The sequence below is a fragment of the Bacillus rossius genome, chromosome 7, assembly GCF_032445375.1.
Source record: "Bacillus rossius redtenbacheri isolate Brsri chromosome 7, Brsri_v3, whole genome shotgun sequence".
Lineage (NCBI taxonomy): Eukaryota > Metazoa > Arthropoda > Insecta > Phasmatodea > Bacillidae > Bacillus > Bacillus rossius.
The window spans coordinates 50,878,611-50,903,927 of NC_086335.1; the positions used below are offsets into that span (position 1 = coordinate 50,878,611).

At 37.0% G+C, this 25,317-nt stretch overlaps 1 protein-coding gene across 1 annotated transcript in view; it reads left to right on the top strand.

The window, feature by feature from the left end:
• Window positions 1-25,317, top strand: part of LOC134534555 (synaptotagmin-10-like) — a 113,424-nt gene that overhangs the window by 52,370 nt on the left and 35,737 nt on the right. The window contains exons 2-3 of the mRNA XM_063373036.1: window positions 2,514-2,779; window positions 6,064-6,210. Coding sequence (XP_063229106.1) covers window positions 2,514-2,779; window positions 6,064-6,210 — 413 coding nt within the window. The remainder of the gene's footprint in view (window positions 1-2,513; window positions 2,780-6,063; window positions 6,211-25,317) is intronic.

The following is a 25,317-nucleotide window of genomic DNA, read 5'->3' on the forward strand; positions in this document are numbered from 1 at the left end:
TCGCTGTCGAGTCACGGAGCCAATTACGAACCTGGAGACTCCTGGTTGGCTGGCGACCACACGAGTGCTCCCAGGGTCCAGCTGGAGCGCTTCGCTCTGCCTTCACCGAGCAGTGCCCCTTCAAGTTCTCCTCCGAGTCTGACCTTGGACCTCGCTGGTGGTGCTTCGCTGCTGGAAACTCAGCCGCAAAAAAAAACGGCAAACATCTCACGTAATGACCACCATTTTCATGTGTAACATCTTATCTCCCGGTATAGGTACGGAAATGTGTAACCACGCTGCTGCAATCTGTGACGGATGGCGCGAAACAAAGTTCACAAGGCCAAAGGTAAACTTTATAGTGTTAACACATGTGGTTTATCATTTAAAAGAAATAATCGTATTGCCTACTATAAAAAAAACTATCGCTGGTCACAACGCTATTTACTTAATGCTGACGGTTACCTTCATGGCGAGAATATCTGTGATGATTATGGCGATGAACCAAATTAATATTAATGCTTAAGTAATTGATTTGGTTTCCAGTGAATTGGAGGAGCTCATTATCAGAAAATCACACAAGAGCTAAATTCGATATGATTTATTATGTTTTGTAACAACTATACGATCACGCAGAAGAGCTCTCGAAAATAACGCATTACGATGTGTAAGAAGAGCAATACGAATTTTATTTGCTCGTTTTTAAAGGAGAAATATCGCTGCCAGCTACTCATACTACGCGCTGGTGATTGTAACGGTGGAATACATGCAAGTAGTGCTCACTGCAATGCCTCTTGAGTTATGTGAAAAAGAGAAGCTTGTATCCAGTTTCTGGTGCACCGAGAGAAAAGTATGTTTGCAAAAAAAAGTTCTTGGACCTCACCGATCCGGTGGTTTTACTGAGTAGAGGGTATCCACGACTCTCTGTGCTTTTCCCCCCTCTACCCTACATTCCTGATATTCCAGTAGTCGATCCCGTATCCGGCCTTGACGTTGATCATTTGTTATTACATACTTAATCTGATCACTATTCCTGTAAGCTATTTTGTACATTTATTCAGTCACGAAATTTGTCATCAGATATCTTTCGAGCATTATGAGCAAATTGTAATGATTGTGATCATTTGCGTGACTTCTTTACATCTACAAATAACGTTAGTAGATATCTAGTGAAAAAATACCTGGAAATGACATTGAATTCAATAGAGAAATGGAGATATATTTTACATTTTTTTTAATGTTCGTAATGACTTTGAAATGTAATAACCAGAACTGTTTGATCTGGTGAGCCATAAAGCGCTTCGTCTCCACGAGCAAGCCTTTGCAGTCTTCCGTCTGCTGCTTTTGAGATTTTTGCTGCGACTGTCGTACTAAAGACTTTTAATGTAGAGATCTGAAGGGTAATTTGTAGCATACAACTGATCGTGCAATTTATGGAACTGTTATAAACTGTGGTTAAGATTGTTCTGTATTCATATAATTCTGTTATTTGTGCTGAAATTTGGTTATTGCTACCTTATCAATCTATTAAATAACTTTTTCTGCTTATTTTTCCTCAGTGTAGTGATGGTGTTTATCATTAAGGTATCAGTTACCTATAGGGGAAGATATAGAAACCGAAAGACGCCATCTTGGTTTCAAAATTATGTTTTAGTCATGACAATTTTATATTTTTTTTTCATATTCAAAATTTGACTTTGTTAAATCATAATTTATAGTTCAATTTAATGCTACAAATAGTTTATGCCGTGAAGTCATTGGCATTCAGAATTGAATTCATTTTTGAGGACTACAAATGCAATACCAGTATCGACATTAATAATTTTATGGTTTCTGGAAATCTCTTAATATGCGATGTATACCTTAAAGAAGGCAAATTTTCAATGTTTAGGTGTGAAAAAAAAAATTATCCAGAGAATGGGAGAAGAGGGGCTGCCTTGGAAAATGATGGAGTTGAAGTACGCCAGGAAGAAGACCCCCAGGGAAGACCGAGTAGGAGATGGGTAAATCAGAGTGCAAGAGAGAGGAGAAGACTCGACTAAAGTGAAGGATGAGATATGGTGGTGGCATGGGCGTGGATATCGGAGGGAAGGGTTGCCCAGCCCCCCCTGGAATCAAGAAGCGCCTAACGGTGATAACCCACTTGCGCTTGCGAAAGCGTGACTGATGTGAAACGGGTTTTTGATGTCAAAACTACGTTTTGTGGAAATCTTTTCTGCATAATTTAAAGTTTTCTGCTTATCGCATGCGTGCAGGACGAAATATGGGCAGTGTACGACAACACACAAGCACCGTGTCCAGAGAAGATGATGACATGTCGATTAAAACCCCATGCGCCAAAACTCTCGGATATTTGTGCAGGCCCCGCTTGCGAATCCTACAAAATTTGCGCCCCCTGGGTGGAGGTATTTTAGTTCAACTGACCCGGCAACAGGCTGGAAGCAGTTGGGCATGAAACCAGTATGCAGTGTTTAGGTTCCCCTCGCCCCGACGGCACGGCAGAGGTCGACGACAGGTGTCTCGCGTGCCCGCAGTGGAGGAGCTCGTCGCCAGCTACTCGTACCAGGCGCTGGTGGCGGTGCTGGTGACCGTGATGGCGCTGGTGCTGTTCGCCGCGGTGAGCTACCAGTGCGCCTCCACGTGGCGCTGGCTCAGAGGCCTCGCGCTGGGCGACTCGGACAGCGACGGCGAGGACCCGCTGTCCAAGCAGGCGGCCATCAGGATCAGCCACTCGCTGCCCGACCTGCAGTCGGAGCCCACGCGCCAGGAGTACGTCCAGAGCCCCAAGGACACCAAGAAGGTACCTACTTGTGCTCTCGCGTCCCTTCTCACGTTACTACATGTTTTAGAAAACTGTTGTGTTTGTTTCGTCTTTTCGTTTTGCTGTGTTTTTGTCTCGTTTCAACTGTTGTGCTGAATTTTTTGGGTTAGGTATTTTTGTGCTGTCATCATTTGTGAGGTTTTTTTTCGTTCTGTTAGTCCATTTTCCTTTGTTTTTCTTTGTTTGTTGACCATTTTCCTGTTGTGGAGTATTGTGTGGTGTTTATATCCTGACAACAGCATTTTTTTTGCTTAATTTTTGTTTTTGTCATTTGTGTTTTTTGTAGTTTTCTTCTACAGACATACATGTGCTTAGCAATAGCGTATGTCAAAAAGCTTACATCAAGTCACACATTCAGGAAGTCGATTATAAAGGATGGTGTGGGCGGTGCCAGATTAAAGTACAGGATGTCCATAGAAGAATGTTGCAGGAAAAAATTTTAATAGTGTCAACTGCAAGCATTGTATAGTTTTGGTTCAAGGTCACCATGAAAGAGTAACTCAAACAGTTTTAAGGTAAGCGCATGCGCGAGTACTGCTTTGCTGTTTTCTCGCTTGCAGCCGCCACATACGTAAAATGGCGACTTCCTGAGCGCAACGCGTTTTGCGTTCTGCAATTCGCGAAGAAAGAATCTTTAAATCTCAGCCCTCCCCATTGGAATCTCTTTACACGAGAGTGGTTGAACGTAGAAGACCCTGACCGTTAGATTGGTCGTAATGGTCGAAACGACAGAGCTTTTTGTTTTTTCCGCTGGCCTCCACGTTTACCTGGCATTTCACCAAGCGATATTTTTTCCCTTTGATCTTATTGAAGAATCGTGTCTATGTTCCACCGCTACCTAATGATTTGCCAAAGTTCAGATACAGAATTGAAGAGGCTATTTCTTCCATTATCCAGGACGTGTTAACCAAAGTGTGGGAAGAACTGGACTTTAGGTCGTATGTGTACCGTATATATAAAGGTTAACTTATTAAACATTTGTAAGAAAAACTAGGTTTGTTTATCTTTAATTTAATGTATTATTAGTTGTAAATAGTATAATTAAAACTGTTATAATGTACCAGTGAAACTGGTACATTCTTTTATGTACACCTTACGTATAGCACGAGCGATTTCGGGAAACCACGTAAAACCGAGATCATGATGGATGGGCTGAAGTGCGAACGCGATTCCATTATTTTACGATTTTTGTAGCCTCGCTTGATACCAGCAAGGTGCCTACAAGTATGCAAATTCTGTGTTCTCTGCCACTGCCGTTCTGTCAACGTTGTTTGTAAACATCTTCATTCGGTTATCTGTGTTCGTAAACAAACATCATCAGTGGCTGACCAATTGAATGGGCACTACTTTAGATAACTGTCAAATTGGGATAATTAACATGTCCTAACATATATGTGGATTTGAAATTTGGGATTTACTTCCAGAAAAAAAAATTGAGAGAAAATCAGGGCGAATAATCTAATACTTGACCTATAAAAGTGGCTTTAAATCCCCTTATGTAATTTATTTGTTTCTTTTTTTGTTTAAAATATACTGCTGTTTGTGTGATAATAAGTAAAACTACCCATAAATACTCACTTGCAACTGAAAGTTGACTTAAGTATTTTACTATTCTGTGGATGTATACGATAGTGTATGCGACCAACAATTACGGGTTTGTTAACGTGTATATACATATTTTAAAAAAAATTTTAAAAGGCGACACCAATTCATAACAGACCCAGTTGACGCAGTGGCAAGATATTAGACTCATATTTTGAGGAGCCCTGGGTTTGAATCATGGTCCGGCCATTCCGATTTATATTTTGCATGAATTCCCAGAAATCACTAAAGACAAACTCTGGGTAATTTTTTACTATATGCTATGGCTGTATTGCATATTTATTCCCAGATGCCATGGGCTATGTCATTGCGTGTTACCATCTCTAATCACCTCGCTGTCGACACTGAGCCTAAATAAATAAATAAAACAATTCACCATTTTATAGCATTGGAATACCATGACATAATGCATTCCAGAAATAAAGGATTATATTTATGAAAAAGCAGTAGCTAAGATATTACAACCATTGCTCGCTTATGTCTTGAAAATAAAATCTCCACGCCAATTCTAACCAGAGGATAAAGACCTGTAGGTGGACAGTATTCGAGAAAATACACGAAATATTTTTGTAATAACGTTGTTATGGCCGACTTTTTAGTTTGAATTTCCAGTAGATATAATTAATTAAATCTTCTTTGGAATCTATGAGAGTCAAATTTCAAGGCCGAATTTCACACATCACGTGCATGATCACATGGTAAGTGAAGCGGATTTTTTCCTTCAGCTAATTGTTGCGCCATTTTGGTTACACTACCTAAACATTTCCTGTAGTGTAGTGTTTGCATTGTGAAAACCAATTTTAGGGACTTTTTTGAAGTGAAACTTCTTTGGGCGCGTTAAGAGTAAAATTTCATGGCGGAATTTTAATGCAACGTTTACGTGAAACATTGTTGTGACACGTTTCTTACGCATAAAGGACAGAGACTAGCTACTTGGCCAGAGAGATATAAAGAGAGCACTATGCTATATATGTTGCTGGGCTCATTTTCGTTCTCTTCTTTATGCGATGATTATTCCGCACCAAAAAAAAAAAACCGAGAGAGATAGACGAACGAAAGAATATGACAGAGAGTGTGTGCACATCAGCTTGTTTAGAAAATAGATTTATTATCCTATACAGTCAGCTTTGAGTGCCTTGTATTGTATATTTGCTACCAGCGCGTTAGCGTTCCTCCTTGTCCAACCAGCAGTATAGAGAATGCTGTTGAGGCAGTCCCTGCATTTGCCGCATAGATAGCGCTACCTTTTAATGAATTTCATATTTGTTCAGAGATTTGGCGTGTTCCAAATGGCAGAACTGTTTGGAGAAACAGTAACACGCACATTTTTTAACAATGAGTAATATTATTTATTTCTGATTAATCATTATTAGAAAATTGTATTCTTTCTCTCTTTCTCTCGCTCTGCCGTTTTAATCCTTACGATATACTTACTAGTTGGGTTTGAATTTCCAAAGAAGTTTCACTTATATCACGTGTACTGAGTTACGTATGCTTTTTTTTTGTACAAATTAGGACATAGATATCGAACTGGACCAAAAAATATATACAATGACATCAAATGGAATAAATGTGGTGTGTCTGTCATCTTCTCGTTTGTCGAATCTCTGTGGTGAGTTCAGAGCGTGTCTCGGGATACGGAACTGATCCGTGGGCCTCAGGTGCTGAGGCAGACGACCTTGCCGTCCGTGCCGACGCGCCACCAGACCTTCCAGCGCCAGCTGTCCCACCGCCTCGACCTGCCCAACATTCAGTTCAGCATCTGCAGCCTGGAGCACCGCAACGACTTCAGCATCGGGCTCATCAAGGTGCGTAGCCCTTCGCGTCTGCAGCGCCGTGCCCGGGCTCAGTCATTTATTCTGGAACATTGCGGAGACTTATTAAATATTCCATAATATTCTGGAACATTCTGTAATTTTCCGGAAATTTCTAGAAGATCCTGGAACGTTCTGGAAATTTCTAGAAGATTCTGGAACTTTCTAGAAAGGCTTTCTGAAACATTCTAGAAAATTCTGTAATATTTTGTAAGCTCTCGTAATATTCTATAAATTCATTTAAAACTAAAATTTATGTAGGCCTAACATTTAAGAATTCACTAGGAATTTTCGTAACATTATATAAACCTTCTCTAAACTCTAAAATTCTTTAAAAAGGTCTGAACACTTTCGGAACATTCTAGAAACTGTTGTAGGTAACATTCTGGATACTTTTGCAACATTCTATAAACGATTGTATAATTACGGACACTTTATGAATAATGACTCCCATAAAACTGTTGAACAATACACAAAGGTCTATCAAACATTTTTGTATATTCCATGCAGCCAAAGTTTCCATTCAATGCACCCTGTACTTACGTACAATTTATATGATGTTTTCGATAAGAATGATATGGCCATTAGCGTAAAATTGTGTCCGGCCTAACAGGTATGTACTGTGCTGTGTTGCTAATGAACATTCCAGTGATATAACATACCTTTTTGCACACACTAGCTAAGTGCTAAGCAAAACGTTTTTCGATTCTTTCGCTAACGATTGCGGTTAATTTCCAATGAAATATTTTTGTAAAATTTAGAATATTTACAACAATTTTGAACATTCATTGACTTTGACGTTGTTGTGACCAATTATGGCAGTTACAAATTCACAGCCATGCCTTACCCAGGTCTCGAACCCAGAACCCATCGCACAGAAGGCCGCTCGACCACTGCTGCCCCATAGACCAGCGCGGTGTGAAGCGTGTGATGCCGACGCTATAGCGCGACTCACGCTCAATTTCCATTGTGAATTTACATGGGCATTTACTCTCTCTTTCCAATGAGCGACACTTTCCATTAGCGCTGTCCTTGTTTTTGTTGTTCTCTGCTGCCAGATATACCTACGCCAGAGAGCACGAAAGACGTAGACATAGGTATTGTAAAAAAATTTTAGTTTGGTAAAAAAAAATTGAGAATATTGGAAATACATTTTCCTGTTGTATTTAATGTATAGCATCATCTGATTATACTTTTTTCTAAGACGACTTAATTTAAAGACTCCATCTTGGTTTTAATGGTTTTGGCTGACAATTTTTATATAATTTAATATAAAAAGTTTGGCATTAAATTAGAATTGCTCATACTTTTATAGAATGTCTTATTGTTACTGCTACAAATAGTTTCTCCCGTGAGATACGAATTGGTGTTTAGAATTCTGTCTTGGTTCAACGACACAATTAAAGAGTAACTCAAGAATTTTTAGAATAAGCGCATGCGCGAATACTTCTGTGTGGTTTTCTCGCTTTAAGCACCACCTACGCAAAATGGCGACACTTAACCGTGAAGCGTGTTGTGTTCTGCCGGCCGGCTATAGTCCACGCCGCGCCGGGTTGCTCCTCTGGAGTTGCGCCCTGCGCCCGGTGTCGCCGGCGTCCGTACGACGCGCGCCCGCGGGGATGGAAGTCTCCCGTCCTTCCTCTTCCTCAACCGACACACTGTTCAAAACATTTCCATCTTTAAACTTACTAACAACGATGATTACAAATCATCCCGGTATCTTCGTTATTTTCGAATACTAAATCAATTTCTTTATAAGTACATTAAAAATATTCTAAACGTTCAAAAACTGGTAAAGAATACTGCAAAAATAATTATTTCGTAAATCATATTGTATCGATATTCGTAGAGATATAATTCATCAATATATCGATCATGTATCAATATACATCGATAAACCAACACAATATACTTCGATTAATCGTCGCAAACGATAGATATAGATATATCGACGCAATAGATAGATATAGCTATATCGACACAATCAATGTATCGACACAATCAAAAAAAAAATTATCGACACAAACAATATATCTACGACATATATATCAATAAAACGACACAGCGTATATAGGCCTACATCGATAAATCGACATAATCGATATATATCGATTTATCGACACTATCCATATATGTACTATCGACACTATTGATACTATTGACACTATCAATATATATTGATGCTATCGACACTATCAACATAAGGATAGTATCGATATATGTATATAGTGTCGATATATTGAGAGTGTCCATATATCGTTAGTCTCGATATATAAATAGTGTCTATATATCGATATTGTCGATACTATTGATAGTGTCTATAGTATCGATATTGTAAATAGTAACGATAGTGTCGATAGTGTGGATACATCGATAAATATCGATAGTGTCGATTTATAATAATTTTGTCTATTTTGTATGTATATATATATAAACGATATACAGATAGTATTGATTTATCGAAATTATCAAATCCGTTAATAAATATAAATATCATATGTATCGATTTATCGATATATATCGACACTATTGATATATTTTATGTATAGACATAAACGATATAATCGATAAATCTACACAATCTATATAAATCAATAAATCGACACGATCGTTAATTAAATAAAACAAAACAATCTATATAAATTGATAAATCTACATATTATATAACGATAATCGGCAAATCGATATATATATCAATAAATCGACACAATGTATATATATCGATCAATCGGCGCAATCGATATATTTCGATTAATAGACACAATCAATAAATATCAATAGATTGACACAATCTATAAATATCATTTTATCGACACTATCGATATATTTCGACACTGTAGATATATATCGACATTATTGATATATCGATATTTATCGATACTATCGATATAGTGATACATCAATAATATCAACACTATATATATTGATACTATCGACACTATCAATATATATCGACACTATCGATATAACGATACTATTGACACTAGCTATATATTGATATTATTGACACTATCGATATGTATCGACACTATGGATATATATCGACTTATTGATAATTCGATATATATCGACATATCGATTTGTATCGACATATAGATGTATATCGACATATTTATATGTATTGATATATCTATATATATCGACATATATCATTATATTTACACTATCGATATTTATAAATCGATACTAATTATAATCGATAAATACACATAATCGATATAATAAAAAAAACACATATTGAATATAGACACAATCGAAATACATCTGAAATAATTACAATCTATAAGAATCGATAAATCGACACAATTTCAATCAATCGATATTTCGACACACAATATATTGATAAATTGTCACTACCGATATATCTATAAATCTGCAATATTTATACATCGAAAAATCGACACATTCTTTATATATCGATATTTATATATTAGGTATAAATCGATACAACTATCGATAGCAATTAAATTTATCGATAACATATCGATTTACCTAAAGTGATTAGTTAATTTTATTTCAAAGTGCGTTTCGTTTAAAGTTTAATCATCAAAGTCCCTGACCGTTGGATTGGTCGTTATGGTCTTTTTCGCTAGGGATTTATAAAAGAGCGTGTCTACGTTTCGCCGATACCTAATGATTTACCAGAGTGGAGGCACAGAATTGAAGCGGCTATTGCCCCCATTACTCCGGACGTGTTCACCAAAGTGTGGGGAGAATTGGACTTTACGTTGACTGTGTGCCGTGTAACTGTAGGTGAGCATTTTGGACATTTGTAAGAAAAACTAATTTAGTTTACCTTCAATTTGTTGCATAATCTGTTGTAAATAGTCCAAATGGACTCTACTTCATGCGGGCCGTCTGAGTGGGTATTTTGTCGGGGTGACGTCACGGCGGCCTTGTCTTTCATTGGCTGCCGAGCTTGTCGTGCCCGTCGCGGCACTGCGACTCTGTATCTCTCTCCTTGTGGCGTGAGCCACGCTATGGAGTGGCGTGCCAAGTGCAGCGTGCAACGTGTGACCTCTCGAGAGCTTGTTGACGGCTTGTAAAGGGAAAGGGGGGAGTGAAGTGGCAGGCAGCGGGCCGCGCGCGGGTCGATGTGGCGTTGTGCCAGAGGCGACGAGATGTTTCACCACATGTTCACTGACCCCGATTCAGTCGCCCGAATAATCAACGTTCGTGCATACCAGGTTTATTTTTATGTTATAAATTATTTGAGTATTCTCCAGTGATATGGAGCAGTCGACTATCAAAGCATTCGATTTGCAGAGCGAAATTTCAAACTAAATAATGTAACGAAAAAAAAAAAGCGAAAAAGAATTTGAACAAATACTAATCATTGCTTTCTACCTGATTTCCGAAAATAAATCTCACTAAAGCACTGCCCATCTATTAGAAATTCATCAAACACTTGATACTATAAAGTTTCCTTTTGGCTTTGTGATGTTTGGCTCGCGCAATCCGCCACAGATGACAGCACCGTATTTGCACATTTCCGTTCCATTTATTAAATCTCTCTGGCCAAATGCCGTGTGCCAAGAGCTAAGATGTTACACATCAAAAACTCTCATGGTTCATTTTTTCTCCCCGACACTTGATGCATGCAAAAAAAAAAAGCATCCCGCTTATCTGTGCCCAGGGTTACCCTGTGTGTCTGCAGGTTTTTACCTGGACCCAACTTAAGAGAGTTTTAATCTCTATTTGAGAATGGAGTTAGTCATAGCATCGATCGCTGCCATGGCTGGCCAATCCCCGCACAAAGAACACGATGCATGCGACCCTCTCCCTGCATGGCTATTCCCAGCATGACTAGGCGTATAGGCTTCAGCCTGAGACGCACCTAGTTTCCTCCCTAACACGGACTCCGCCTACAAAATACACTTTGTTTTATTTAGTTAGGAAAAAAAATTAAAAAGTTGGTTATGTTGAGGCTGGCTTTCACGCGACATTTTGATTTTATTTCGTTTTATCGTCCATTGCTATTAGTTAATGGCTATTTCTGTAAATTTAACGCTATAACTCTCTTAAATTTGTCACGATTAGTATTTTAAAATAATAGAGTCTCACAAGTGTTCGTTATTATTAAAATTTGCGTGACCTTTTTATGCCCATTATCCGTTGAGAAATATTTGTGAAGGATGAACAAATGCAAAATATTAATAATGTCAAATTTACAGAATTGGCCTTTAAATAATAGTAATGAAGATGAAATGAATAAAAAATCAAACATGGCGTTGGAAACACAGCCTTGAGTTTGTTAAATTTTAAAAATGCTTGTTAATTTTTAGTTTTTATTTTTTTTTCGAGAGGGTAGGTAGGTTTTCGCATGTATAGGTAGGTAGGTAAGTTTGGTTAGTGGTTTTGCTAGAACAGTTACAAAACTAAAACGTTAACTCGTATTACAATTGTCGCAATAATTCGTTCTTTATTATTATTTTTTTGGAGTGTATAGGTTTTCATTCGTCTAAGTGATAGTAAATTTCATAAAATTAGGGTCGGGTTAAGTCAGCGACGCTCCAAAATCGTTGAAATAAATGGATCCCCACGAAATATTAACATTTTTTTAAATTCCGACCGTGGAGTTTCACGAGCGAGTGATGAACTTTAGGAACGGATCAGGGGATAGTGAATCGTAGGCTTCCCACAGGCAACAGGTGCGAGTGACGACCCAGTATAGTTCCTAAATGGGGGGGAGGGGTGTGTTTGTGTGTTTCCGGTTGCAGTCGCTATCCGAATCTGTCTGTTTGCTCGCTTACTTCTTCTAAACTCTACTCAATATATTTTGATGCTGTTTTCACCATCATTTAGAATGGGAATTTATAAAATAAAATGCTTGATTATACAGCGTGGGCCAATAATTCACGAAGGGGTTATAACTATGAACAACCTTTTTTTATTTCTCATTAGTTTCCCCTTGATTATCACGAATTGTATTCCACACATATGTGTAAATAATATCCCATTGTTGGTCTTTACATCTGTGAAATGTCAATAAAAACTAATGATAAATTTTAAAAAAAATGTTATTCACAGTTATAACCCCATCGTGACTTTCGGCCCACCATGAATATAGGCAAGTTGAGTCTAATTTGCAGTGAAGTGAATCCTTGATACAACCAGTGATACGTTCAGAGGCAGGTGTGCGAGGAGGTATAGCGGATATATCCCGCCTGAAATTATGAAAAAAAAAAAAAAAAAAAAAAAATTCCCAAAATTATCAGTGAAAACAACAGTATGTTACTGTGTGAAAAGCCAAGTTGCCTACGGCAACTACTGCAAGCCCACACGTCAGTTGTCAATATGTAAGGCTTTTTTTTTTTAATACACGTGTTCAAATTTTTATTTTACATAAGAATATATATATTAATCTTCCTCCTTCTCCCCCCCCCCCTCCCCAGAAAATAAATCCTGTCTCCGCCACTGGGTACGTCGGATGCGCATGTCCCTGTCCGCCCCTGCGGAGGAAGAAGAAGTCGTGGATGGGGGAGCAATAACCTCTGACGGCGGCGAAGGCGGCGAAAGGACCGCGCGTATCGACGCTTGCGGCAGGTCGAGCGCCGTGATTGACGACGCGAGGCATGCCGGGACGCCCTCGCAGTGCGCATGCGCGCCGACGCCACGGTGCGGGGGATCGGTGATTGATTAGCCCCCTCGCGCTCCCCGCGATGACGCGCCAGCTCGCGAGCGGTCCGTTCAGCTAGGCGAGAGGACGGGCGAGCGACGGAGAGTTTGTTATTTTTTTTTATTTTCGAAGCGGTGATGTATTACCAACATATGAATTTTAAATTTAGGTTTTCCCTCTTCGAGCACGAGGTATCCAACCCCCCTCTCCTTCCCAACAACCGGGAAGGAAAAAAAACGAACGAACGACGTCAGGATAACTCAAGCGAAGGTTATTTTGTTCCAATTAAAATTTTTTTCCACGTTTCTAGGTCAAAAAAGAAAATCATCCGAATAACCTTTCGATCAACACCTTTTTTTTTTTTTTTCATTTACGAAAGATTACTTTGGAAACCAGTGGCCAAGAAAATGTATGAAATACTGCATATATTTAATACCTTTTTGGAAACAATATATACTGCATATTTCTTGTAGCGCTTACGAAATTACAGTTAAATTTTGATTGATAATTTATGCAACCATTAATTTTAGAAACCACGGAAAAGATAACCTATTATTTAGAAACTGTACATTATTTTGTTTTGTTATGCTTAGTAATGCGCGCAATTAATACTTGAAAAATATTCATGGAACGGTTTACAAATAACTTTAATGTAGGTACTGGGACAACACAAAACATTAATGCCCGTGCAAGAATCCAAACACTGGGATTTTTTTTTTTGCGATGCAGTTGTTTGTTTTACGTAAATGTAGAAACTTACAAATATCGGTATTTGACATGATTATTTCAGTTCCATTTACAAAAAAAAATTTGCAATGAATAATAACATAAATCCTTTTTATTTTCATATCTTTATATATATATTTCTTGTGTGCGTGTGTATGTCACTGAACTCCTCCTAGACGGCTGGACCGATTTTGATGAAATTTTGTGTGTGAGTTCACGGGGATTCGAGGATGGTTTAGATTCACAATTGGATATTTTATCTCGATTCTGAGTTAAGAAAAACTAAAAAAAAAACACGCTTTTAAAGCAAAAATTGCAACGCATTATTAGAAGCCATTGAGTTTTGCTATTGTAAGGAACTAAGTAGAGAGTAAGAAAAAAATAAAGATCCTGACAGTTTATAGCGTCGCCATATTTGTTTCAATTTTCAATACCCTTTTTGTATATTGCAATTTAAATTGCAGAAAAAAAATCATGTTTCATAGCCACACAAATAGTGAGGATGGTTTAGATTCACAATTGGATATTTTATCTCGATTCTGAGTTAATAAAAACTAAAAAACTCCGCTTTAAAAGCAAAAATTGCAACGCATTATTAGAAGCCATTAAGTTTTGCTATTGTAAGGAACTAAGTAGAGAGTAAGAAAAAAATAAAGATCCTGACAGTTTATAGTGTCGCCATATTTGTTTCAATTTTCAATACCCTTTTTGTATATTACAATTTAAATTGCAGAAAAAAATCATGTTTCATAGCCACACAAATAGTGAGTGTGTGTCATTTCTCTATGTCCACGAGGACTCGCCGCGTCAATTTTCTCCTTGGAGCGAACCCGTCCGCTTAATTAAATAAACAGCTTTTATCGTTGAATGATTTCATGATTTATTTAATGAAAATATGCTCTCATAAAAAATTAGTTAGATAGACATTCAATAGGTGTCTTTCTCTCACTCTCTCTCTCTGAAATGTATGTAGCTTGCTCGCGGGTCAGTAATGCAGACAATCTTTACATTCTAGCTCGAGACGGAAAAAACAGTAAATGTGGTTTACAAAGACATTTTATGAAGTGTCTTCCCGTCATTACATTTGAAAGTAGAAACATATTTACTCAAAATTTAGGTAGTAACATATTTTTATTGCAAAGACTGAAATAGAGGTGAGAAAAATTATCATTTGTGAACATAAGAAAACTACTACAACTGTATCAACTGTTATGTTATAATGTTTAAATTTCTAAATGGTGCAAGATAATACAAAATTCCATGCGGAAAAAGTCGTGGGCAGCAGATACGTATAGTTATAGGTGTGGGGCTATGCATGCTGATTTTTCATATACTGCATGGATGCGAACATGTAAGAATAATCTATCTATCTTACTATAATAAAACAGTACTTTTTTTGTCTGTCTGTTTGTACGCGATTTTGATGAAATTTTGTGTGTGAGTTCACGGGGATTCGAGGATGGTTTAGATTCACAATTGGATATTTTATCTCGATTCTGAGTTAAGAAAAACTAAAAATACACTGTTTAAAAGCAAAAAAACTAAGCATTGTTGGTAATTAGCCTCCATGGCAACGGGCTTTTGCATTGTTGTTGCCTTCTGCGCAACCATGGGAAAGGTTTTTGGTAACGGCAATGGCGTGCCCAAGAGGTGGGGTATGTATAATGAGAAGATACAAAATGTCCAGCGTAGAAATACTTACCGCCATATCCATATCTCACAAAAAGTACATTTGGGCAGGACAATGTCTGTCGGGTCCGCTAGAAAGATATATAGAGAGATAGAGATATAAATAGAAAGATAGAGAGAGTTATAGAGATATACATAGAGAGATAGAGAATTAGAGAGATAAAGAGAGATGCTTAGTATACGTTTAAAAAATTTAAAAAAAAATTGATTGAGGCATTGCAACGCATGCCGGGCATTATCTAGTATATTTATATATATATTTCTTGTGTGCGTGTGTATGTCACTGAACTCCTCCTAGACGGCTGGACCGATTTTGATGAAATTTGTTGTGTGAGTTCACGGGGATTCGAGGATGGTTTAGATACACAATTGGATATTTTATCTAGATTCTGAGTTAAGAAAAAAATAAAAAATGTAATGTGTGTCATAGATATACAAACTGTTAGTGTCATTCCTCTATGTCTGCCGTGCAATAGCTTTCAAGCCATTACGTTACGTTTTGCTATTGTAAGGAACTAAGTAGAGAGTAAGAAAAAAAGCTCTTGACAGTTTGTAGTGTCGCCATATTTGTTTCAATTTTCAATACCGCTTTTGTATATTACAATTTAAATTGCAGAAAAAAATCATGTTTCATAGACACATAAATAGTGAGTGTGTCATTTCTCTATGTCCACGAGGTCTCGCCGCGTTATTTTCTCCTTGGGGCGAACCCGTCCGCTTAATTAAATAAACAGGTTTTATCGTTGAATGATTTCATGATATATTTCATGAAAATCTGCTCTCATAAAAAAGTTAGTTTTATAGACATTGAATAGGTGTCCTCTCTCTCTCTCTCTCTCTCTCTCTCTGAAGATCAATCTATGAATCGTTACAAATTTATTTCCTTTATTTTTTTAGTTTGATTTGATACAATATGATTTCACTAAAAATCAATTTCTACCCCTTCCTATTTTCATTTCCACATTACGAAGTTTCACTTCTTTCACGCGGAGGGACTCCACGCAATATTTTTGCATGCAATTAAAAACTATTTTTTAATGATGCCAAAGTATAACTTCACATTCGCGTACCTAAGTACACGCACCCATTTTTTAAATTTAATTTCTTCTATATATATTTTTCCTCCCTACCTAGGGCACTCATAATTCTTTTAAATTTCACGTGTATGTTTTCAATGTCTTTCGAGTTGTACAATTTTTTTTTTGTCAAATTGGTCATTATTTATACTTTGTTTCATTTTGGAAACATACGTATTTTAGGTATTATGACAAATAAAAAAATTAGTTTCACTAACATTCTTAGGTTTTTATTGTGTGGATAGTTTCAAGTTTAATATTATGTAGGTACATAAATTCTTAAACTTATAAATTGCTTCGAAATTTATTCATAGGTAGGTAGGGCCTACTAATATTTTCTATTTGTCAATATTGTTATTTTTTTTACATTACCTACTTATTTGCAAGGAGTTTTGTTTAGTGTTTATAATTTATCTTCTGAGCGTCAAGAGTCTTAAGGCTGCTGAGACCGAAGACCAGAAATATTTATCAATTATGTAATATATTGTTGAAAAATTTGAATTTAACTATTTCAGGAAAGTTGATTTTTTTTATTAATTAGAATAGTTACGTGTAATTGCCATCTTCCTTTATTTCATATTAAACATTATGTTTGGTTGAGTGTGAGATAATTTTTTTATGTATGTTTTAATTTCTTATATATATATATATATATATATATATATATATTCTTACCTACCTACTTTTAAATTTCAGGCGGATGTTAACATTGTCATTCCAGTTGTATAATTTTTTTTTGTCAAATTAGTTGTTATTTATACTTTTTGTTTCATTTTGGACTATGTTTTTTATACTTAATTCAAAGATTTGTGGTGTGTACAGGGAGTGATGTCTATATTAATTTCTATACTCCTTTGGATAAGCGGAATATTGCCAGAACAGTTTTACATATAAAGAAATCCTCCAAATGTTTTAAACATTATGACAAATAAATATAGTTTTACAAACATCCTTAGTTTTTTTTTTTTGGTGTGTATAGTTTGAAGTTTAATATTATGTATGTACGTAAATTCTTAAACATAGAGTTATTTATTAATTTATTTAGATAATTATTAATAGGTAGGTAATAAGCTTTCTATTTGTCAATATTGTTATTATGGTAGATAGGAGTACAGTAAATGCCTACATTCTTATATTCCTTTATATCTCTTTCGATTTGGAGTGTTTCCGAGCCATTCGGGGTTCTCAACGTCAACCCCCCCCCCGCCCCCCCCCCCCCACTGACAATTTCAGGAATTTCAAATATATATTCTTTCGAGATGGAGTGTTCCAAAACATTCGAGGTCCTGAACATCCACTTTCCGCAAAAGTGAAAGCCCCAAAATTTCGAAATATAAGAATATATATAAATTGGATGTTGGCATGTATGTCGTCGATAAACTCTTACACCTATTGACCGATTGCCATGAAAGTTGGCACATCGAAGTGTTTTTATCATGGAGGTTTTTATGCTAACAATTTTTTTTGTAACTCGCCGCTAGATGGCGCTGTAGCGCATCAACTTCTAAACATTTCAACCGATCGCCATGGGTAAACAGAAAACCATAGGTCACAGATACACAAACAGTAATTATGTGTCATTTCTTAATGTCCACCACACTGGACATATCGCTATCCATTTTGCTGTAACTCGCGGACAATATATCACCCGGTGTTCAGCCCGGGCAAAGCCGGGTACTGCAGCTAGTAACTTATATATAGTACTCACTGCAGAAATAGTAGTAATGTTGATTTATTCAACGATACTTTATAAATGTACATAAAGAAGAGTTTCTGTTTGTTTTTTATACAAATCTACACTTTTTTCCCCTGCTTGACCATTAAAACATGAGATTATTTAAAACAAGCACAGTCCTCTTTTCATACCCTTTAAAGCAGAATTTTTGTACTATTTGTTGAAATTTTGCAGACTACCCTTTCAAGACAAGAGAAAATTTACTGCCTGCATTTTATTTAATAAAAACTATAACCATTCCCCTAAATACAGCAACGGCGAAAAGAGCACTTGTTTGCAAAGTGGTTTGTACTTGGACTTTACTCTCGTCGAGAGAGAGTTGATTGGAGACTTATCAACTCAACGACACCGCTGCATTGAACTGGGGAAAGGCTCGGTCATGCCTAAGAACATGAAAAATTCGCGGATTCCATAAGGGTCGTCCGTGACAGATTCCTGTTCATTAGCTGTCGACCTGAGATAAATTACAACTAGGCAGTCTAAGACGTCTTTCGTTGAGGGCTTCCTACTGGCCCAGAATCATTTCGATAAAATGAAGGCGTTATTTAAATGATTCATGCAATGGGACATTTTGGATTAATACAATTTTTTCTGCACTGTTTGTCATGGAAAAAATTCAAGAATGCAAAATAATAAATAAAAAGTCTCGGTCCGTTTTGTGCCTGATGACGGCAACAGAGATGCCAGTTGCCGAAACGTCGCAACTGTTTAGTCATAAGAAAACATACTGTGTTCTTCAGTGATATCGTCAATGTGTTTCCGTTTATTTTCATTGTTGTGTACGTATGTTTGCTGCGTTGTCCAGGTTTGTTGTCTGTCTGCATTTACTGTTCTTGTTGAATCTGTTTCGTCGTTGTTACCCATTGTGTTCGTCTGTGCCGTTAATTTTTCATTACAAAATTCCTTCCACGAAATTCTTGTGCTGTTTGAATGTGTTCGTCTATGCTGTCGGCTTTGTGTTGTCCATAATACGTGTTGAGTTTCATCGCTGGGTCCATCCGTTCGACATCAGCTGGTTTAGGCTTGTACTCTGTGGATTAATGTTTTCATTTTTATTTCTTCTTTTGCATTCTTGATTTTTTTTTCACGACAAACAGCGCAAAACTTGAATGGCGTATGTCAAAAACATTGTATTTAAAACTGAAGGTCCATTACACGATCAGTAGAAAATTTCCATTCATGAAGTACAAAGCATTATTTTTTGGGTGTTCCAGACATTAAAAAAAAATTGGCAAGTACAATTTTGTCTTATTGTTGAAAGAAAAATAGTTTAGACTGTTTCTATTAATCACCAACTTTTTCCAGTTAAGTATTAAGGAAAAAAATATTATTTCTTATCTTTTATCCCAAACCGGCATATGTTCAACACTGGTTGAGGTTAGTTATTTAAAAATTACTGAATCCACGCCAAGAATTATACTACATCAGAGTTTCATTAAATTTTGAGTGACATACAAACCATGCTTTTGAGCGCACGTTCATATCGATTCTTCCTCTTCTGTATTGAAACATTTAATACAGCCTAAGGGGAGAGACCATTTGTGATCGGCATACAGTTCTGTGACACTAGATCAAAGCGTAGTCACCCGAATCCGATACTGTTTTGTGACGTACATGTTTGCGCTCGCTTTGTGAGCTTCTCGATTTTGCGAACGAAATGAAACATAATAGTTGTTTTTTTTAAACTCTAGTGACGTAATTGTGACAAAAAAATTCTCTTTGACATTTTCACTCACAGCTAATGTATACTCATTAAAAAAAGAAATTGCAGAAGCTATTTCTGCAAAGAATATTAATTGAAATTTTGTAAGTTTTAAGAACTAAAGTAATGCCTAACGACTGTAAGAATACGTCAGTCAAATTTAAAATAAAACATAATATTACTGTGTAACGGTTGAACTTACAAATATAGTGAAATTGTAAACTATTTTTACATTTTTTATAAATAACATCGCGTGTAGTAATTAGAATTGCTTAACATTTTAAAGTAGCGAGATCATAATGAGAGTTTTTAGTGAAAACCTTTTTAAAAACTTATTAATATCGACGGAAAAATTATTATTATAGAATTACATTAAAAATTATTAATTTAACCTTAAGAAAATTTTTAAGAATGCAAACTATTTGTTCGTTACTATTCAACCTTTTCTTTTGGGAAATCATAAGTTAACTACAAAATTTACTTTCTTATTTTTTCATAACAACCTACCTTTGCTTTTTTTTAAATTTTTAAATAGATTGATATTTTATTAGTCAGCCTTAGTTTTAAACAAAATATAAGTGCTCTACGATTGCGTATGCTCATATTTGTTACTGTAAATATATTTTTAAATAATTACTTTCATTAAGTAAAAAACTTCTACAGTGTAGCGATGGTTAGAATTGCTGATAAAAATTGTCGTTGTTCATTAAGGTACTCTTACTTCAGGCAGTGAATTGTCGAATGCATAGTATTTGAACATTTGCATCAATGCAACATTTGCAACTGTATCGCAATTTGCACACATTAACTCATACCTTGACTTTGCAATTCATATAAATAATTACCGCAGTGGTGAAACCCTTAATAATACTAATTGTGCGAGAAGTTTCCTTTATAAAGGGTTGAATTTAATATTTTTTTAACAATAAGTGATTATTCTTTTGTTGTCGAGAATATTAACTGAGTCCAACATACCGATTAAATAATGTTCCACTGAAACACCATGAAATTTCATAGCACGCCCTCTGGAATTTTGATTGCTTCTACAAAATAATTTGATGGCAGCGGCATAGCGCACTGTGGTGGTAAGCCATCCCGGTTCACTAGCGCGTTTTCCGGGAACTCAAAGCTCTGACTGTTTACGGTCCATAAAATTTAATATCATTTATAGGTTCTTCTTAGTCCTGGTCTCACAGGCTCGTTCAGTTTGGGTCACTGCGGTTTTTTTAAGGTCTATTGCTGCACATTTATCGCGATGGCTCTCCTGAAATATGTGTTTTGTTCCAAATATTTCCATGAAATATTTATTAAACGTTGTCTAATAGCGGCAAAATGTGACGCAAGAGTTTATATTTAGGTTAACTTGCGCGATATTTTACATCTCGTAAATATCGTTTAGTAAATATGGGTAAGTAGGTTTAGTCGGTACGGGGACAGGGGCTGGAGGCTCGGAAGCCAGGGAGCATCGGCAGACATCTTGGTTCCGAAGTTTGGTATAAATATGGCGCCCTCTGGAATTTTTTTTTAAAATTTAAATGTGGATCTACCTACCGTACATCATTACAACTATACAACTATACTTTGAAAGCATATATTCCTTATTTATTTAATTACATCCCAGCTGATCTGTTAGCCTAGTGGCTAAGGTCCCTGTAATTAATGTCCAATGCGTCCCTCGGATTAACACTATGTCACTTCAGTCAATATTTCTGTACAAAATAATATTCGTTGGCGACACTGGCACTACACACCTTCAAGCTTCACAACCAAGATGGCCGCCGCGGCTCCCTGGTTCCCGAGTCCCCAGCCCCTGTCCCCGTACCGACTAAACCTTACTACTCATGCGGTGACAAAAATTTAAAAGGAAAATAAAAATTAATGCAAAAGAGCTGATCAGATAAATTAAACTGAATCACACTTAAATGAAATAACCTCAATTGTGTGGGAAACCAAGATTTAAGGCTCATAGGGGAACCTACCTTCCACTGTTAGGAAGAAAAATATTATTTTCTAGCATACATTTTTGTTAAATATGTAGTCATGCTCTGAAGTGGCTTCATTTGCACATAGTGTTAGGATAAGACCCTTTTTTTTATTAAATTAACTTGTCAATTACAAATCTTTTTATGGTCTGACTTATATTTTTTTTTGGTTTTGAACATGAATTAAAAAATACATAGTTTCTGGCCTCGCTCACATTAAATACCCCGGCTGGCAAATGATGGGTCGGCGTATTTAGAATAGGCTGGCTGGCAGCCTGGCGGGTAACGACACAAAATCAACCCCGAAAAAACCAGCCCCCCCCCCCCCCAAACCCAATGCGGACATAAAAGTCCAAGCGCCCAACCCCCGCATGGTACACTCTTTCTACTCTGTCCAACTCTTCTTCCTGAACCATCCCTCAGTTTCCCGTAAACAACCTGCTTGTAATTTTGCATTCCGCATGTAAGTTCCCAGGGATTACCCTGTGTCTATGCAGGTTTTACCTGGGCCCAACTTATCTAGTTTTAGTCTAGAATAGTCAGTGTGGGGAGTTAGTCATGGCCCCAATCGCAGTCATGACTGGCCACTCCCCTCCTAGCACATGATGCATGTTACCCCTCCTGCATGGCTTAAACCCAGCATGAAAAAAGCGTGTAGACTTCGGCCTGAGACGCACTTGGTCTCCTTTCTAACCCGGCGCCTTCCCAAATACACTTATTTTTTTTAGTTAGGTTAGGTAAAGAAAGTTTCAAAACAATATTTCACTAAAAATTTGCATTAAAATCCGGCCTTGAAATTTTACTCACTTCGCATCCAAGAAGTTTCTCTTTAATAATTGATTATTTTTGACGTGACAACGTCTAATAAATTGATGAACGCCGGCTGCACGCACGAAAAAGTGTCCCGTTACGCACATTGTTCCGTTACGCTGTGTCCCGTTACGCTCATTGTCCCGTTACGGTGTGTCCCGTTACGCTAATTGTTCCGTTACGCTGTGTTCCGTTACGCTGTCGGCGAGTGCAGTAATAATAGGTTATGTTACAATTGACTAAAAAACTATGGTGATTCATATAATTGATGATAGATATTTGATTACAGTATATTTATATGAAAACTTGTTCATAATTATATTTAAACCTTATAGCTAAACGCCAGTTTTTAAAATTAATTACAAGTCATCTACACGTAAACTGTTTCGTCGACTGTTTATAAAGTGAAGTGAAAAGTTAATGTGGTTTTCATTGCTTATTACAACAACAATTTCGGCAATAAAGGTTAATTATTCTTGCATTTCAAAAATCTGATTACTAGTATAATTTCAAGTATTTATTCTTTTATTATGAAAATAAAAATGATTAAATTTTATTCATAAAAGTATGCAATCATTTCATCAATGTTTTGTTATGACGTTGTCACGTTAAACTATTGTCCGTAAAACGACTTTACAGAAAACCAATTTTTTTTTGTTTGCATTCGCTGCCACCCATCACATTTATGCCCCCGTTGTTCGCGGACAGCCTGCTGTGTGTTCGGAACTAGGAGCCGTGACGAGCATTGGTCAGCTCCTAGTTGGCGGGGCTCAGGAGCGGACGGACGGAGGTCGGCAGCCACGGGCGAACAGCTGAGCGCCGCCTGCTTCTGGATTCAGGGCGGCTCGTCGCTCGTGCCAGGGGAGCTCAGCGCGTTTAGCCCCGGCCGGGGGGGAGAGCGCGCATAACGCATCACCAGTCGCAATCGTTTAGGGTCGACGCGACGGTCGATCACAGTTGCCCGCCGCGCCTCTCGACTTCAAACTGGCCATGTTTTTTTTTTTTTTTTTTCCAGCGGCTCGATTCCCATTTCCCCTCCCCACACTCCTTCCCCTCCTACACCCCAGCTGCATCATCCCTTTCTCCCACTCCCCTTTTGCTCCCGCCTAGACATTGTTTTTTGCGTGCGTGTATACAGTGGCGCACACAGGATTAACTTCTTGGGGGGGAGAGTCACCTGGAGTCTGGAATACCATCTCCCAAATAATTTTTTTTAATACGTTTAACGGGAAATACGCTTTTTCAACCATACTAATACTCATTGAAGCTTTATAAAACCTGTATTACAAAAAACCTATTTGGACAGCTACATAATTATTCAACTGAAGAAAAAAAACGTTTCAGTGATTACTGGATTTCAAGTTTTATTTATTTAATAACTTAGTCCAGATACTAGAGATAGACTATAAGTTATTAATAACCATATATCCGTATTTTATAGGTATTTAAAATAAATAATAGCCTGAACATTTCCATCAGACGTAATTTCATCGAATACATATTTTATCCTCTACTCAATCCTCTTTTATGAGCACTTTCGTTTCTTCCTCCACGACAAGTGGGAGGGAATGACCAAACTTGATTGATTTATGCTGAGTTTTGCAATGATTCCCCAGTAAATGTTTCAGACAGTATTTCACTTGTACCAGGAACACTTACTGTACTTACACTTGATTGAGAAAGTTTCTTGGTAAATGTTGGGATAGCGTATGCCCTAAAACGCTCATTCCTTGCATCATTTGGAACAAAATGTCATATGGATTGGGACATATTCCAAATATTTACAGAGTATTCGTAACATTTTAATTAATTAAGTTTAAATTAATAACCAATTCAGAGGAAAATGCGGTGATGCACTAACGCACCGCGTTGTTTACATTCGAGCATCATTATACTGCGTGCAACAAGCTCAGGAAAGATATTAAAATATGTATGCTGTACGCTTATTTACCGCACGGCCATCTTTGATTGGTGTAGCGGCATGCACGATACGTGTTTGTGCAGCCTATTGGCAAACAATGTCCTTCACGCAACCCCAAACGCAATAAGCTGGATATTGAAAGGCATTTGCAATTTATTGAATCACTCCGTCAATGCTGAAAATTAGACCCACATTTATCTGTTATATTTTGCTTCCAAATGATGTAACGAATAAGCCCTGCGAGTGGGGATAGCCCCTTGTGAATCAATTCGTACGCAAACATATTTTTAGCTCTTTATTTTAGAAACTATTTTAATTTTCAGGTGCGAAAACCAGAGCGCTTGTGTCCGTTTGGAAGTTAAATTTTCTGGTCTGGCAGATGATTCGTTTCCGAGATCTCTGATTTATATTGCTAGACCTATGGACGAGAGATCCTCAGTTCAGCGTTATGGTAGACCGATAACAATATTCTGTGACAGGAATGTCCTAAATGCACTGTAAAATCACGGAAATCCCTTTGGCAACATAAAAAATCTATGGATGTGATAATCGAAATTTCCAAATACGGAGTATACATTTATTTGGCTTCTGAAGTCAAGACGAAAACTGTCAAAGCTGTATGAAACATTATATCAATTAATGTCGAGAAATAAGGCTCGTACGTCTTCAACTTTTAACTGTATACAGAGAAAAAGGCGTGTTGGATACAAACAAATAATTATTAGTATATAGCGAAAAAAAAATAGTTTCTATTTTAAAATACAGGTTTGTCCATAAAATAATGACCCTGTTTCAGTGGTATATGACAAAAGTTTAATTTAGATTATTTGCAACTAATCAT